We start from the raw sequence: 14,122 nt of genomic DNA, 5'->3' as shown, positions 1-14,122 counted from the left end.
ATTTAGGGAGGGTGCGTGAGGGTATTTGCTTCTTGCAATTTATCCCTCTGCTATGTCCACCTCATCCAGAATTGTTTCAGTAAGGATGTTGGTGGGTATGTCCCAGTCTGGTCAGTTTGTGGACCTGCTGTGGATGAATTAATCTCCTTCCTATCTGAACCTTCCAGAATTTGGTCTCTGTGATCTGGCACATTCTTCCACAGAGAGAAGTATTCTTAAAGAGGTAGCAAGAAGCAAATAGCAGTGCAATGCGAAGGCATTTATTTTGTTCAAAGCCGAAATGTGGTTGTATTTTTAAATTGTGTATGAATTTCAAAAGCCTATAAATTCAACTAAAAGCATTATTTTAAGTGCTTTTGGAAATATGTATACTCACTTTTTACAGAAATGTAATACTAGCCCAGGAGACCGCAAATACAACTTTTAGAGCTGTAATAAGAATTAGATCTGAATCATACAGAAGATGCTTATACACCTTAAAGTTTTAAGATTGCAATAATTGTAGGAGTTGTAAGCGTTTGTATATGTGAAGGGTCTGAGCTCTTGGAGCTTATGGACCAGAGGAGAAAATTTTCCAGGTTCAAAATTCCAAGTTACTTTCTCTAAACCATTGTCAGGATATTTTGAGGAATGATTCATGAGCTTCTGAAAGCTTGGCAGTAGTGGTATCAACATCAAGAGTATGAAACCGGTATTTGAGAAACGCTGTTCAGGCTACTATTTCTAACATAGTGCTTCACGTGGTGAGTTTGTTTTTCTCTCAGGAAAGTGAAGTTACTGCATTGTGGTAGTCTTTGAAATATGTTTTCAGTATCACTTTTCTACAGAAGGGATTTTCTGATTTATTTTGTACATGTTACATTTTCTTCATGGTATGGTCAGATTGGTTTTCTAGATACCTACTAGTTGACTGCCACAGGGATTGCATATCATCTTCTCCGGTTATAGATCCCTGTGAGATTTTCAGCAGAGTTATCTATTCTACACAACCCTTTTGGATTATTTACTCTGTATCTGTGACTCTTAATGTTTATATCTATTTTGCAGAGCACCGGTATGCTTAGCAGAATTAACAAATTGAAGTGGTCTCTTTTTTGAGCTTAGAAATGTGTTGGCATTGAAAGGCATTTTCCGACAGTATTCAGTCTCTTAATGGTGTTAACTAAGTTTAATGTTAATCTTTTTAATTTGCAATGTTTTGAAGAACTCGTGCATGACCAATAGCGGATGGTCATCGATTAAAATAATTGTTTCACTTTCTTATACAAATAAACCATGAGAGCAGTGTTCCAGCCTCAAAGTACACTGCACAGAGTCAGACTGTGTGTGTCTGTGTGCAGAAGACGGAGATTATGCAGTCTGTTTTGAGTCAATTCAAACATTATGCTGCTCTATTCTAGAATGTCCTCTTTGTTTCCATACCAAATGGACAGACAACTTGCTTTTCTCCATGGAAACACTGCATCTGTTCCATGGTAGTCGCGAGTAGTGATGTTAGCAAATGTTTCTTCCTTAAATTGTCAAGTCATTGTTTCGAATGTTTGATCAGATGAAACGTTTTACTTTTAATTAGGGCACTACCTGTCCTGAGGAAGGAGAGTGTGGTGGTGGCAGCATGCTTGTCAGATGTCAACTAAGCTTAAAGAACTGTTGGTACTGTTACATTCTTGTCGTGACTATAGGGTTCTTAAGTGGAGTGAGCTGAGGCTTTAACTTTTTTCCCTGTTTTCTTATTTAATTGTGGTTTAGTTCTTTCTGGAGTACTAGTTGTTGAAAATACAGTTTTTATTATAGGAATTCCTTTATTGACAGTTGGAAAATAGTCTGCTTTTTTAATTCAGAGTTATGTTGTTAAATTTTATTTGTTTTTAATCTCAACTTGCCAACACAATTCAGATCTCTTATCAGATTAGTAGGATTTATTGTCTTACACCAATGGTTCTCAACTTGTTGCTTATGGATTGCTTCAATCCATGCACTACTTGGAGGTCTGTAAGAGGTAAATAAGAATAAGGATATTATTAATCAGGTAAAAGAGCCAATGCAAGGATTCACGTCTGCATTTGAAAATTTTTAGTAGTCAACACGCACACAAAACAATTGCAGTTCATTCGAGAATGTAACGCATTTTTGTATTGTATGAAATCATATATTTCCCAGTAATGGCACAAGTGTAAAGCTTGTGTTTAAAGTCTCTTTATTTTATGCTCGGTTACGGTATTGGTAGAACTTGTGGCTTTCTGAACACTTCAGTAGTATATATTACCAGATTCTTTCTGGGCATTTCCTTAGATTCCTGATATGATCTTTTGAGAAACTTACAGGTAATGTTACTGCCTATTGGTTATAAAGATTCTTTTTCAGGAGAGCTGAGACAGATTCAAGGAAGGAAAGAAAACAAATGGAGACAAGTAGCTAGCTGCTGTCTCTTATGAGAACTAAAATGAGGTAATTGACATCTGGAGCCTGTTAGGAAATGCTGGAGTGCGTAATGCTTAAAATCACTTGATGCAAGTTTATGTGCTTTCAGTGTTTTATGAATTCTATTAAGAAATGCTACTATGAAGGTCCTGTCTCTTTCTAATTCGGAGAGTTGCATTTTCACTGTTGCAATAAGGCAGTAATATACCAAAATGTGTTGCCTATATTTTAGCAGTTTTTTGAATTAAGCTGCAATTTCAGTAACTCTGAAACCAGGGCACAAGGGATTGTGTTACTTCTGGCCTAGTTGAAGGCCTGTATGTTGAGAAAAGCAAATGACACAGCAAATATATAACCCATGACTGTGGAGAGCAAGATTAAAATATGAATGAGTACCCTGAGCCAAGAAATGCAATATTAGAACATTCTAACTTCCTGTTGAGCAGAGCTTTGTTAAACATCTATTAATAAATAATTATTTGAAACTGGTAGAATGTAATTTTGGGGGGTAATTTAGTGTTTGTTTTCTTTTAATATACCTATCCTTGCACAATATAGATGGTTATTACCTGTGTGGTGCTGGAATGCTCTTTGGGGGCAAAAAAAGAGGTAGTATTTGGAAAAGAATGGCAGAATACTGTAAGACAGCTTCTAGCTTCCTGTTTTTAGGAGGCAATCTTTCTTAAGGGGGACTTGCTTTGCCCCAAATGAGGTGGTTGAACTTCCATAAATTTGGTGTTTGGCACTGACAGAGAAGACTGTGAACTGAAAAGAACTGACCTTGGTACTTCTCGCATTTCTGTATTTGTACCAAATCCTTCTTTACCATGTACGGTTTTTCCATTCCATGGATTTTGATGGGTTGAGGAAAGTAATGGAGGCAAGCATGGAGATCTGGCATTGGAGCGGAGGGAACAGGGCCCGCAGCGAGAGGAAGAATAGGTAGGTAGCATGTGTATAAGAGGGAAAAGGAAGGTGCTTCAAGTCCTTGGTGTGTAAGAGCAAAGTGCAGTTTTAGAAGATTTCTAAAACAAAATATGAGGAAATATGATGCATTCAGATTTAGCAGGGAGGGCAGGTATGTAGTAAGAGGGAGAAAAAAAAACCCACGGTGTTCCTGCTGTGTCCAAAGTGACATCTTATGTGATCCTCTAGTTGTTCTTCTGTATAACTGTGTGCCTCCTAGTTCTTTCACGGCTTAGTCATATTTCATGCCTATCCTTCTGCTTTGATTTTAGAGAGCTAACTCTGCTTTCATGTTCATGAACATAAAAGCTCCCACTTAATAGTAAACTGGCATACATCTTGCAAAAACAATGGAGAAATTTTTCTCTTCAGTAGTCATAACTCTGCAGATGGGTGAGTGACATACTTCTGGCCATGCTAGAGAAAATGTTCAGAAATCTTCACAGCACTACTTCAGAGTTTTCATGGAGCATAACTTAAATTGTAGACAAACACTGTACATCCAAGGTGGTAATTAATGCTTTTTAAAGTATAACATTTTTGCAGACTTCATAGAAAATGCCTTGAATTCATCATGGCCTATCTTGAAATAGAAGAAATGTTTCACTTTGGTATTTAGGTTCACAAAGCAGTGTGCCTGATACTTTCTTTTTTTTTCACAGTGAATTGATTTTTAAGAACACTAATGTGCTGGCTATTAATAATACATGAGGGGTGAAACTTATACTGGTAGGTAAAAGACACGGTTGGCTTGTCTCTTTAGTCTTCCTTCCTGTAGCATAGCAGTCTCTCAGTCAGTAGTGTTTGTTTTGCCTTTAACCATACTGTACGCCCAGTATGGGCACCTGGGCACTGCTGCTAATGGTTTTGGGAAGTTTGCAGTTGGCCAGCTTTCTGCCTGTGCATGTGTACTGAATGGTGCCAAAATGCTGAGTAAACGGCAGGACTGAGATGTGCTTTACAGTTCTTGTTTGTCATGTTCTGAGCAAACAGTTGAGCAAACAGTCTATTGCTACATGACTATGTTTCCTTTTTTTTTTCTTCAGGTGTTTGTTTAGATGTGTGCTGTTTTGTTTTGTTGGTTTTTTTTTTTTTAAGGGGCATAGCTGTTCTGTCAGTGCCTTTTATATAAAGCTTAGCAAATAGCCAAGCTGTGTTCATGCAGAACAGTTTGTTTTTGAAGATGAGGGGAGACCAGTCACCTTACAGTTTGGCTTTGAATTCATATTCGAGAAAAAAAAAATAGATTTTTCATTATAGATGAAAAAGCCTTTCTAAAGCTTTTGTAATCAGAAGGAAGATGCCTTCTGTGGCAAAACCCTCATGACATAGTTCCCTGAAAAGCTTATAGCTGGCTTCCCAGTGAGAGCAGGGCTCTATCCTAGCAACGTAGGGAAGAGTCCCTCCTCCTCTTTCCAGAGGAGCGTAGCTGGGGCACTGTGTTGGGGACTGCAAGCCAGTGTATCTTGTGATCTAAAAGATCACATACAGCTGAGGTGGATGTTTCCTTTTTAGTTGTCATCGTCTAACTATGTTGATCAATATTAGTTTTTCACTTCCAATCTCTCTTAAAAACTATTCTTTTTATCCTGAAATTCCTGGTTCTCTTGATTTCTCTTGCAGTTAGTTCTCTAGTCTCAAGTTGTTTTTGCTGGGATATTGCAACACTTGAAAAATATGACTGAAAACAGTAGGGTGCGCAGAGTGGTTATATCTATGTGTAATGTTAGTAATGCTGTTAAGAGCTTTGTTTTTCTTTCTTAAAATAGCCTTTTAGTTTAAAGCTCAAGAGGAATACAGCAGCATTCAGTGAAGTGAGTTATTTTGATGTTTTAGATTCAGACTTGGTGACTTTTAATAGCAAATGGCCTTGAAAAGATGAGGAGTTGGAAGTGCTATCCTGGGAAATGCTTCTGGTTGTTATTGTAAAGCATCTTTTATCATGCATTTCATACACAGACTATGTGTATATATAGAAATTTCTTCTGCAGGAGTTAAAATACTGATTTTTGTTTCATGTCTATTATTTTTATACACAGGTTTATTCCAGAGTTGGAAAAACTCGAATAATAGATTTTATCCATGTTTGGAAAAAGATAGTTGCTACAGACAAAGAGGATTAACACTGGTATTGGAAAAAGATGAGTATGTTAAAACCAAGTGGACTTAAGGCTCCTTCAAAGACCATCAAGCATGGGAGTACATTGCTGAAAACACCTGCACCTGTTACAGCTGGTAAGGAATATTTAAATATCTTAACTTTTCCCGTATTCATCTTCTAACAAAAAGTACCTTGAAAGCTATGAGTATACACTATTTTTACTGTTTACACCAAGGTATTTTTGCTTGTATTTCTGATCTAACAAAAATTATGTGTACAACATGCAAAAAATCTGAAGTTACTAATCAGATGAGATCAAGCAGTTTTCCTTGAAGAAACCTTGTCATGATAAAAATGATTGGGTAGTTTTTGAGGTAAGACTTGTAATCTTTACAAGGTTTTTACCAAAACCTATTTGAATTCATTACCAAAACCCATTGAATTCATTCAGTGTCTCTGTCCTTAGATTTTGAATTATTGTATTCGAGAGATTACAGTGTTTTCACAAGTAAGAAAATTTGGAATTGTGCTCTTCCTTTTAGAAATCATGCTTTTCCAAATGCTTGTTACATTGAAACTAAGTAATGATGCTCTCTGGAATTTTAGTGTATTTCCTTTTTCATTGTGCTTGATTCCAGCTCCAGCAGAAAAAGCAGCTTCCAGTGAAAAGGCCTCAAGCACAACCACTGCAGATGCACATGAAGAGTTTGTGGATGATTTCAGAGTTGGGGAGCGTGTTTGGGTCAATGGAAATAAACCTGGCTTTATTCAGTTCCTTGGTGAAACACAGTTTGCTCCAGGACAGTGGGCAGGGATTGTTCTAGATGAACCAATTGGTAAGAATGATGGCTCTGTGGCTGGAGTTCGCTATTTCCAGTGTGAACCCTTGAGGGGAATATTTACAAGACCATCAAAATTGACAAGAAAAGTGCTGACAGAAGATGAAGCCAATGGTACACAGACAGCTCATGCTTCTAGAGCTACATCACCAACTTCCACATCAGCTGCTAGTATGGTGTCTTCATCCGCTGCTGCGCTTCCCCCTTCAGGAATTCCACAAAAAACTTCACCACTTGCTGCTAAGGAACATTCAACTCCTTCTCAGATTAGCAATCTTTCAAAAACGGCAAGTGAATCTATATCAAATCTCTCTGAAGCCGGATCACTAAAGAAAGGCGAAAGGGAGCTCAAAATTGGAGATCGAGTTCTGGTAAGATTCCTCTGCAGCCTCTGTTTCTGCTTTTTGATTGATGAACTGTAACTTCTGCTAGTACTCAAAACTTTTCTACTATTTCCTTGGTCAAGGTAATGTAAATTTATGCTCCAGATTTCTTTTCATTGAGCATCTTCTGTAGACAAGCTCTTCACATGCAGTTTTGCATACTGTAGGAAGATCTTTGCCTTACCGAGATAAAATGGTTAATTTGGCAGTTTTTAATCTGTTATGTTTTGCCAGTGTTTAAAAAAGACATTCGGTCTTTAACAACATACTTGTAGCTTACCTTTCCATCACTTCAAGAACTACAGTGATGCTAAATAAAAACCAAGCTTGTGAGATTTCCATGCAGCTCTTTTGCCCTACTCAGGGCTGTATCTTTAGAAAGCTAACAGTTCAATAATTGATTGCTCCCCTGAGTAGTGATAGGCAGCAACAGAAGTAGTCACATAATGCCACTGATCACCCAGGAATTATGTGTTCTGTTGGTGACGTGCCATGTTACTTGGCTGCCCTTCCTAAATTCAGAACCATAAATGTTTCTGCTGATGTATCATTTCACTCTTTTAAAAGGGAGTTAAGTTATGTTAGTTTAAAAAAAACTTTTTTAAAATAATTACATTGTATACCTTTTATATTTGGATCAATGTAATACAGCATGGGTCATTTTTGATAACTGATTTGACATACACCTACTAAAAAAAGTGGGAAACTTTGCCTTGAAACACTAGCCTTGGCTTGAAAAGGCAGTAGAGAGCTGGTGATACATTGTTTATGTTGTATTCTTTATTTAAAGGCTATGTATGTAGCCTTCAAATATAACCAGAATGATATTTGTATATCCACCAGATCTACGATCATTGTAACAGAGATCTGATTTTAGGTTTGAATTATTTGCGCGTGTCATTAAGCTGAAGAACTGTCTTACTGTTATTTTGATGCAATCTCTTTTTATTTACAATATAATTTTTTTAATTTCCATTAGGTTAAAAACAAGGACAGGAACGAATGCCCTGGCATAGAAAGCATTTCTAGGGTTACCGTAAGAACACGTGTAGAAAAAATCTCATGGATTTTATTGTTTGTCCTGTACTGCCCCACCAGATAATGATTCTGTAGTGAAGGTGGAATGATATTTTATTTTTATTTTATTTTATTTTTTTTAAGGAAGAGTTTGACTCCTCTTGCTGTGTAAAGAGAGCTTAGGGGCCAAGTTGAAGAAGTGTGAAGGAGACTGAGGTGAAGTGAGGGCAGGGTTTGGCTGACAGCTGGAGTTGGGCTGAGATGTGTTTTCTTGGAGTGGCAATGGAAACAAAGATTTACCATTTATCCCTAGCTATTTCTGTCAGAGACTAGAGCCCTGTTGTCTTCCAATCAGCATCATTTTTTTTAACCACTTCTTTGCCTTTTTCTCAAGGATCTTTGTGAGATCTTCTGGGATGTCCTCTTTGTGTGGGAAAATTCTCTGATGCCTATGAAGGCATTGCTCTAACTTTCCTGTATCTTGTTAGTGCAAATTACAGAAGCGGCATATCCTAACTGCCACAGTTCGATAGCAATAAGGTCCCAAATTCTGTTTGTTAAGTAGAACAGATTAAACTTAGTATTTCATCCTCCCTACTTCCTCTGTTTGCCTTAAGTCTTCCTGTTGAATCATCAAATTGTAATTTGAGGTTTTGGTGCAATTCCTAGCGCAGCATGTCAGTGATGCCTATCTGTAATTTATATGCCAGTCTAAGACAGTATATGTGCAGGAATATGAATGTTAAATGCATAAGATTCTTGTCATCTGGCTTTTAACCTTTTGGATCCCATGCTAATTTTTTGTAGTAATCTCAGACTCTGCTGATATCATGTCTAAAAATAATTCAGATGTAAATATCTTAAATCTCCAGGTTAGTGCAAATAATAGTAAACTTGGCTGAATAATCCATTCATCTGTTAATTATTTTTTTTCTCTGCCACTGAACTCCTGTCCAGCACTATGGACTGTAGAATTGAGCTGTTACTGAGTGATTGCTGGAAACTGTCCTCAGAGCCTACAGCTAGCACCGGTTGTTGTGAAAGACCTGCCTGTCACTTACGGTAGCTTGCCTAGCCATTCCATCTCCATCAAAGGTACAAATGCAACTGGACTGCTCCATGTCACTTGTTTTTTATTTATACTGACTAGCGGTAACTTCTCAGTAATATGTTACACAAGAGGATGAGAGGCTTGATGGAATTTTTAAGTCCCACCTCAGCACAGAATTTCCCCTCTAAGTGACAAGGTAGCATCATAGGCCTGAGATACGCTCCAGTCTGACCGTACCATTGCAGAACTCTAGCGACTAAATGCTGCCCACATTCATCAGTTCTTGCAGCTTGGACTGACTGCTGTTGAATACTTTGTGAAGGCTCTTAGTAATAGCAATGCCATGATGATTATGGATATATGGGGAAAAAAACTGCTGAGAATTGCATCTTGAAAATGGTGAGCCTCCAGCAGCGTAGAATTGCAGTTCAACAGAACAATAAATTCATGATAGACAAAAGCTCATTTGGGAGTCTTATTAAAATACTTAACTGGAAAAGTATGTCCTTAAGGGCAAATTCATAGATGGGTAAGACATAGCTCGTCAGCTAAGATTACATTCTAGAATGGACTTCAGATGTGGCTCAACTTTGTTGATCTTAGTGTGTGATCTTAGGGTGTGGAGTGTTACACTGGAGTATTTCAGTCTGTTGTTAGTTTTTTCTCTAACTTTGATTTTAAAATGTACTTAATAGGAGTTACTTTGATGTGATCTGTTCAAATTTTTTTTTTTTTTTTTGGCAACTGGCTGTTTTTGGGTGATACCTTCAACAAAAAAGGCAAAATCATACAGCTTTTTTTTTCTGCCCAATCTGGGTTATCAAAAAACAAGAGGCCATTCTGACAACTGTTTAAATGCCAGAGAAATGCGTTTACCAATTCACATCTCAACTCAGCTTCTTTTTTGCATTATGCAAATGTAAATTTGACACAGGTTTGTTGAACCTGAAATGGTGGGTTCAAAGCATTTCAGGCTTGACAAACTGACGTTTCCCAACAGCTAAGCTTTGTTGGAACATTTTTCAGTTCCTACTGAGATGTTAGTACCATTCCTCTACATGAAAAGAAGCTGTCAGCTCTTCGCAGTTGCTTCTGCATTCTGTCACAGCAAACTACTGCATCAGATGTTCATAGCCAGTGGTGCTGGGATGAGGTAGTTTGATTAAAGGCTATATCTGCAAAGAAATCTTGAAGAGACGATTAAAGCTGTAGTGCATGGTCTGTATTGTGTGTGGATAGAAAAAATATCTTAAGCTTATTTTCTTACTCCTTTGATCTCTAGTTGTTTCACCAGTCTTTTGTGCACTTAAAGTTAGAATTACTTAATGCTACATGGTCCCATATGTAGAGTCCCCCCCAGCTTCTATGGGAGAACTGATGTCTTTAAAAAATACATAGATTTAGTAATAAAGGAAGCTTCCAGTGTATGTATCCCTGATTTATTTGGATATGAAGACAGGTGCCCTACAGGATCTTTCCTTAATTCAGATAACATTAGGAAGAATAGTGGTTACATACAAACTAAGCATTTGGGACACTCATTCAGATGCTTGTCAGAGAAAAGAAATTCCACTGCAAAAATAAAAGTAGAGTTGTGAGGTGATTGCCTATATATTCTCAAATGCAGGCTTGCTTAGGGTATCTCATGTGAGGTTGTGCTGAGCAATGCAATAGATGTGGAGATGAAAAGATGCAAAAGCAAGCAGGCTTGCTTTTTCAGGGGGCGGAAAACATCTGTTTCCAAAAGACCTTGTATATAAAAAAAGTTTCATTAACATCAAAACAGACAGACAGTGCTTCAAGGTATGTGATATGTCAGCTGAGTTGTGTTCCTGTGGATGCCTGCAGAAAAATACTTGTAGTAGATTTGCTGCAGCAGTCAGCTACAACTTTTTCTTTTTTTTTTTTCTCCCTCAATTTGAAGAAGACATGTTCCCGGCTGTTAAATTGAGTTGTAAACATCAGAAAAATAGCTCGTGGTAGACATCAGTGTCTGTAAGGGAAATACAGTAATCATGGAGAAATTCACATTGTCCTGTTTTCTTAGAAGTTCTCTTTCTTGAGATTCTGGAGGAGTCAAAGCAAATCAAACTAAGTAAAGTGAATACATGAGCTGAAGTATTATACGCCAAAATGGATGTTCCAGTGCAAAAGGAGAGGTCCTTTAGATTTCTGTAGTTTACGCCTTCTCAAAGACGATTAGGTTAAAACAGCACGCAAGCCCTCTGCTGTCTTGGAAATCTCTGATAAGAAGTCTGTCTCCCTCAAATCCTGGTATATTTGAGCCATATTCAGCAAGCATGTAGTTAATTGCCTAGTTGACTTGAAGCTGAGCAGTAACTTTCCTTTCACTAACAAGTATTTGGAAATACTGCATGTTAATATGTAGAAATGTTGAAAATATAGGGAGATAAAGTACATATTTAGAAGAATTGTGGTTTCTGATATCTAACTCCTTATTCTTCTGTTTTTCATTTGTTGCGTTGATGTATAACTTTTACTGGAAAAAAAATAATATAGGTAAACCAAAGAAAAAGTTGTTAGTGCAAAGAGTAATTCAAATAGCTCTGTATTAACCATAATTTCCATTCTTAACATCTGAAGTATGTTCTGGAATCTGGATATGATTTAGTTGTTAGAGAGAGGACATTAACTCTGGGCAGCCTGATCTCATATTTGGAGATTGCTGTAAAGTAGAAAGTGTTGATGTGGAAATCTGCATTTCCTTCATTGCACTTGTCCCGCCTTTACTGGGTTAATGACAGGGTGCAAGGTCTTTAACACAACTGTAGTTGATTTGCCTGCTGAAAATTAGGCTGCAGTTCAGCATTTTGAACCTCGTATGAATAAGAATTCCTATGCAAAAAGTGATCCCTTCTCGTGCCAGTGGAAGTGTTGTCGCTAGGTACTAAACCAGATGGGGAAAGAATAACTGAAAACTAATTCAGACAACGAATTACTTTCAGGCTAAGCCAGTTTCTCTTTCCTGTTTGAGGTGCAGCCAGAGAACCTGTTTGCCCTGGTATTGCAAACACTTAAGAGCCCAATGCAAAGTTGATTTTAAAAAAACAAACAAACAAAACCCCCTGAACTAACCAACCAAACAAACCCAACTTGTTGAAATAAAAGAGGGGAACCTGCTTTGTGTGACAGCCATTGCACCTACCAAAAGTTGAAGCAGCTTTGAGAGAATCTTAGGCTTTTTCCTGGAGGGACCAGATGCTGTATTTTAAATAAATAAATAAATAAATAAAAATCTTATCAACCTAAGGGGCCTTAGCCTTCTCAAGGGATTAAAGTGCTTTCATTCATTTAACCAGTTACAGCTTCATCATGTCTGCCAAATCTGGTGCTTCTGGAGCTGAGCTGTAAAGCTGTAACTTGGGCCTCTGTCCATATGTTCACAAAAGGTTGCAAACTAGATTTACAGGCATATCCTGATGTGGCCTTTTTGCAAAGTTGCTCTCTATGCGTGAGTAACATCTGATTTCTTCTTACTGTTTTACACTGCTCACTGTAAGTTACTTCTTGCTTCGTTATTTCTTACTAAGTTCTTTAGTGATGTAATAGGCAGAGACTGATAGGAGATTATTGTCAGATTTGTTTCCACCCATGTAACCTATCTTCAAGTAAACATGACGTAACGCTGTCAACTGATTAAATTCCAGGGCTCTTAAAAGCAACGAAGGGGAAAAGAAACTTCACATGTAGAGAGAAGTTTCTCCCTTTGGAAGTAATCCTGCATTGTCCATGTGGTATTTTTAAGTTTTCCATTTTCTAGTTTCTATAACATTCTGAATAGAAAATGCACTTCTGAGTTTAGTCTATTTAAAAATCGATAATAGTCAGTATCTAACTGTGAGAAAAACAAATATTCATTGGCATTGTTACAGTTAAAGCAAAAATATCTTACGACAATGCATATGAGGATAGAAAAGGAAGAAAAATTTGGAAGTTGAGAACATGCGATTGTTGTGTGCTCTACTAGGTCTGTCCTCTCCTGAGTCTCGTTTATTGTGACTGCAAATGTACCACAATGTTTAACTGCTCAATCATGCTTTTGCTTTATCCTTAAGCTGAGTTGACTGTAAGGTATTTTGATGGCTTTGTCATGTTAAGTCAAGGATGAAAGTAATTCTTGTGTTTAGGTATGTATATTTAGACATAGTATTTTGGATACTGTGAAGTATAATGTAGATTAGTTTGCGAAGTGGTTGCCACAGCATGAAATACATGTATGAGAATATAGCTGAAGGCTAGAGGATATCCAGAGGCTTTGTAATTCATTATCTGGGCGATTTTCTCTGTGCAAACCACAGCTTTCTTTTAGCGTTACCTTTAAGCATTTTTCAGGACATCCTGTTACCTATCTGCTCACAGAGAAATAAGATGTTAAATTTATCTTATTGCAGCAAGGTGTGAGTTGTGTCTAACTGTGAGTCATTTTGTTTTGGCAACTCCTTATTTAACTTAAAATTGCATGTGAGTTACTGGGATACAATGGCAGCAGTAGGTGACTTCTCCACATGCTTTGTTAATAGTTTGTTCATGCAAGACTGGTGTTTTTTTTTTTTGTGTGTGTGTATGTGGACTCCCTGTCTCCTTTCCCCTCCCCCTGCCTTCCCAAGGGGAGTGATATCCAGGAACATGTTGTCCTTGCTCATTTCAACACAGGATGGGCGAAAGAACTCTTTATTTATTTACTGACTTTAGTCTTCGCCTTTGCTTTTTTTGTGGTGGCAAATTCACATGTGGTTTTTGTAGTATGGAATTGCTGTTAGTTTTTTGTATTGCTTCCTTTGTGACTGAATGAGTTGATTGAATGAATTTAACCTCAATAGCACATAATTTTTAATTATTAAACTTTTCTTCTGGAAGTGAAGAGTTGTGTGATAGCACTGTATCTGTGTGAGTGTCTTACTGCACATTAGCTCTTTTGCCCACTTTGGCCTTGCTTTTGAACTTGCTAGTCAACTGCAACCAAATTGGGTAGAAATGTAGAGGTTTCAAAGATAAGTTCTTACAAGTTTCATGGAGACAGCCCAGTAGAAGGTAGAGAATCTAACCACCGATTTTGGAAAAGCTGCAATTTGCCTTCACAGATTTTTGCACATCAGAGAATCCATGTGATATACTGTTCCCATCAATAGAAATAGCTGTAGTCACTCTTGCATTTTTAGATAGTAAAGTCACTTGACCATAATATCCAATGCCACAGGAAAACTGACATCATTAATCCTGCTATTCATAGAATTGGTGGTTTGAAAAATCTGAATTAGGGAGGCCGGTTTAAAGTTTAGTAGATACTCTAGCACTCTTCCAGTCATGCCTTGATCAAGTGTCA

General features: G+C 37.5%; 1 protein-coding gene across 5 annotated transcripts in view; it reads left to right on the top strand.

The window, feature by feature from the left end:
* The first annotated feature begins 5,432 nt into the window (after positions 1-5,432).
* CLIP1 (CAP-Gly domain containing linker protein 1) overlaps positions 5,433-14,122 on the top strand; it is a 60,424-nt gene continuing 51,734 nt past the window's right edge. For all 5 annotated transcript variants that reach the window (XM_050906434.1, XM_050906429.1, XM_050906431.1 and 2 more), the window contains exons 1-2: positions 5,433-5,622; positions 6,127-6,698. In XM_050906434.1, the coding sequence (XP_050762391.1) occupies positions 5,529-5,622; positions 6,127-6,698 (666 nt within the window). In that variant the 5' untranslated portion in view covers positions 5,433-5,528. The remainder of the gene's footprint in view (positions 5,623-6,126; positions 6,699-14,122) is intronic.

The sequence above is a fragment of the Gymnogyps californianus genome, chromosome 16 (assembly GCF_018139145.2).
Source record: "Gymnogyps californianus isolate 813 chromosome 16, ASM1813914v2, whole genome shotgun sequence".
Taxonomy (NCBI): Eukaryota; Metazoa; Chordata; class Aves; order Accipitriformes; family Cathartidae; genus Gymnogyps; species Gymnogyps californianus.
This window is presented reverse-complemented; position numbering and strand designations above follow the sequence as displayed.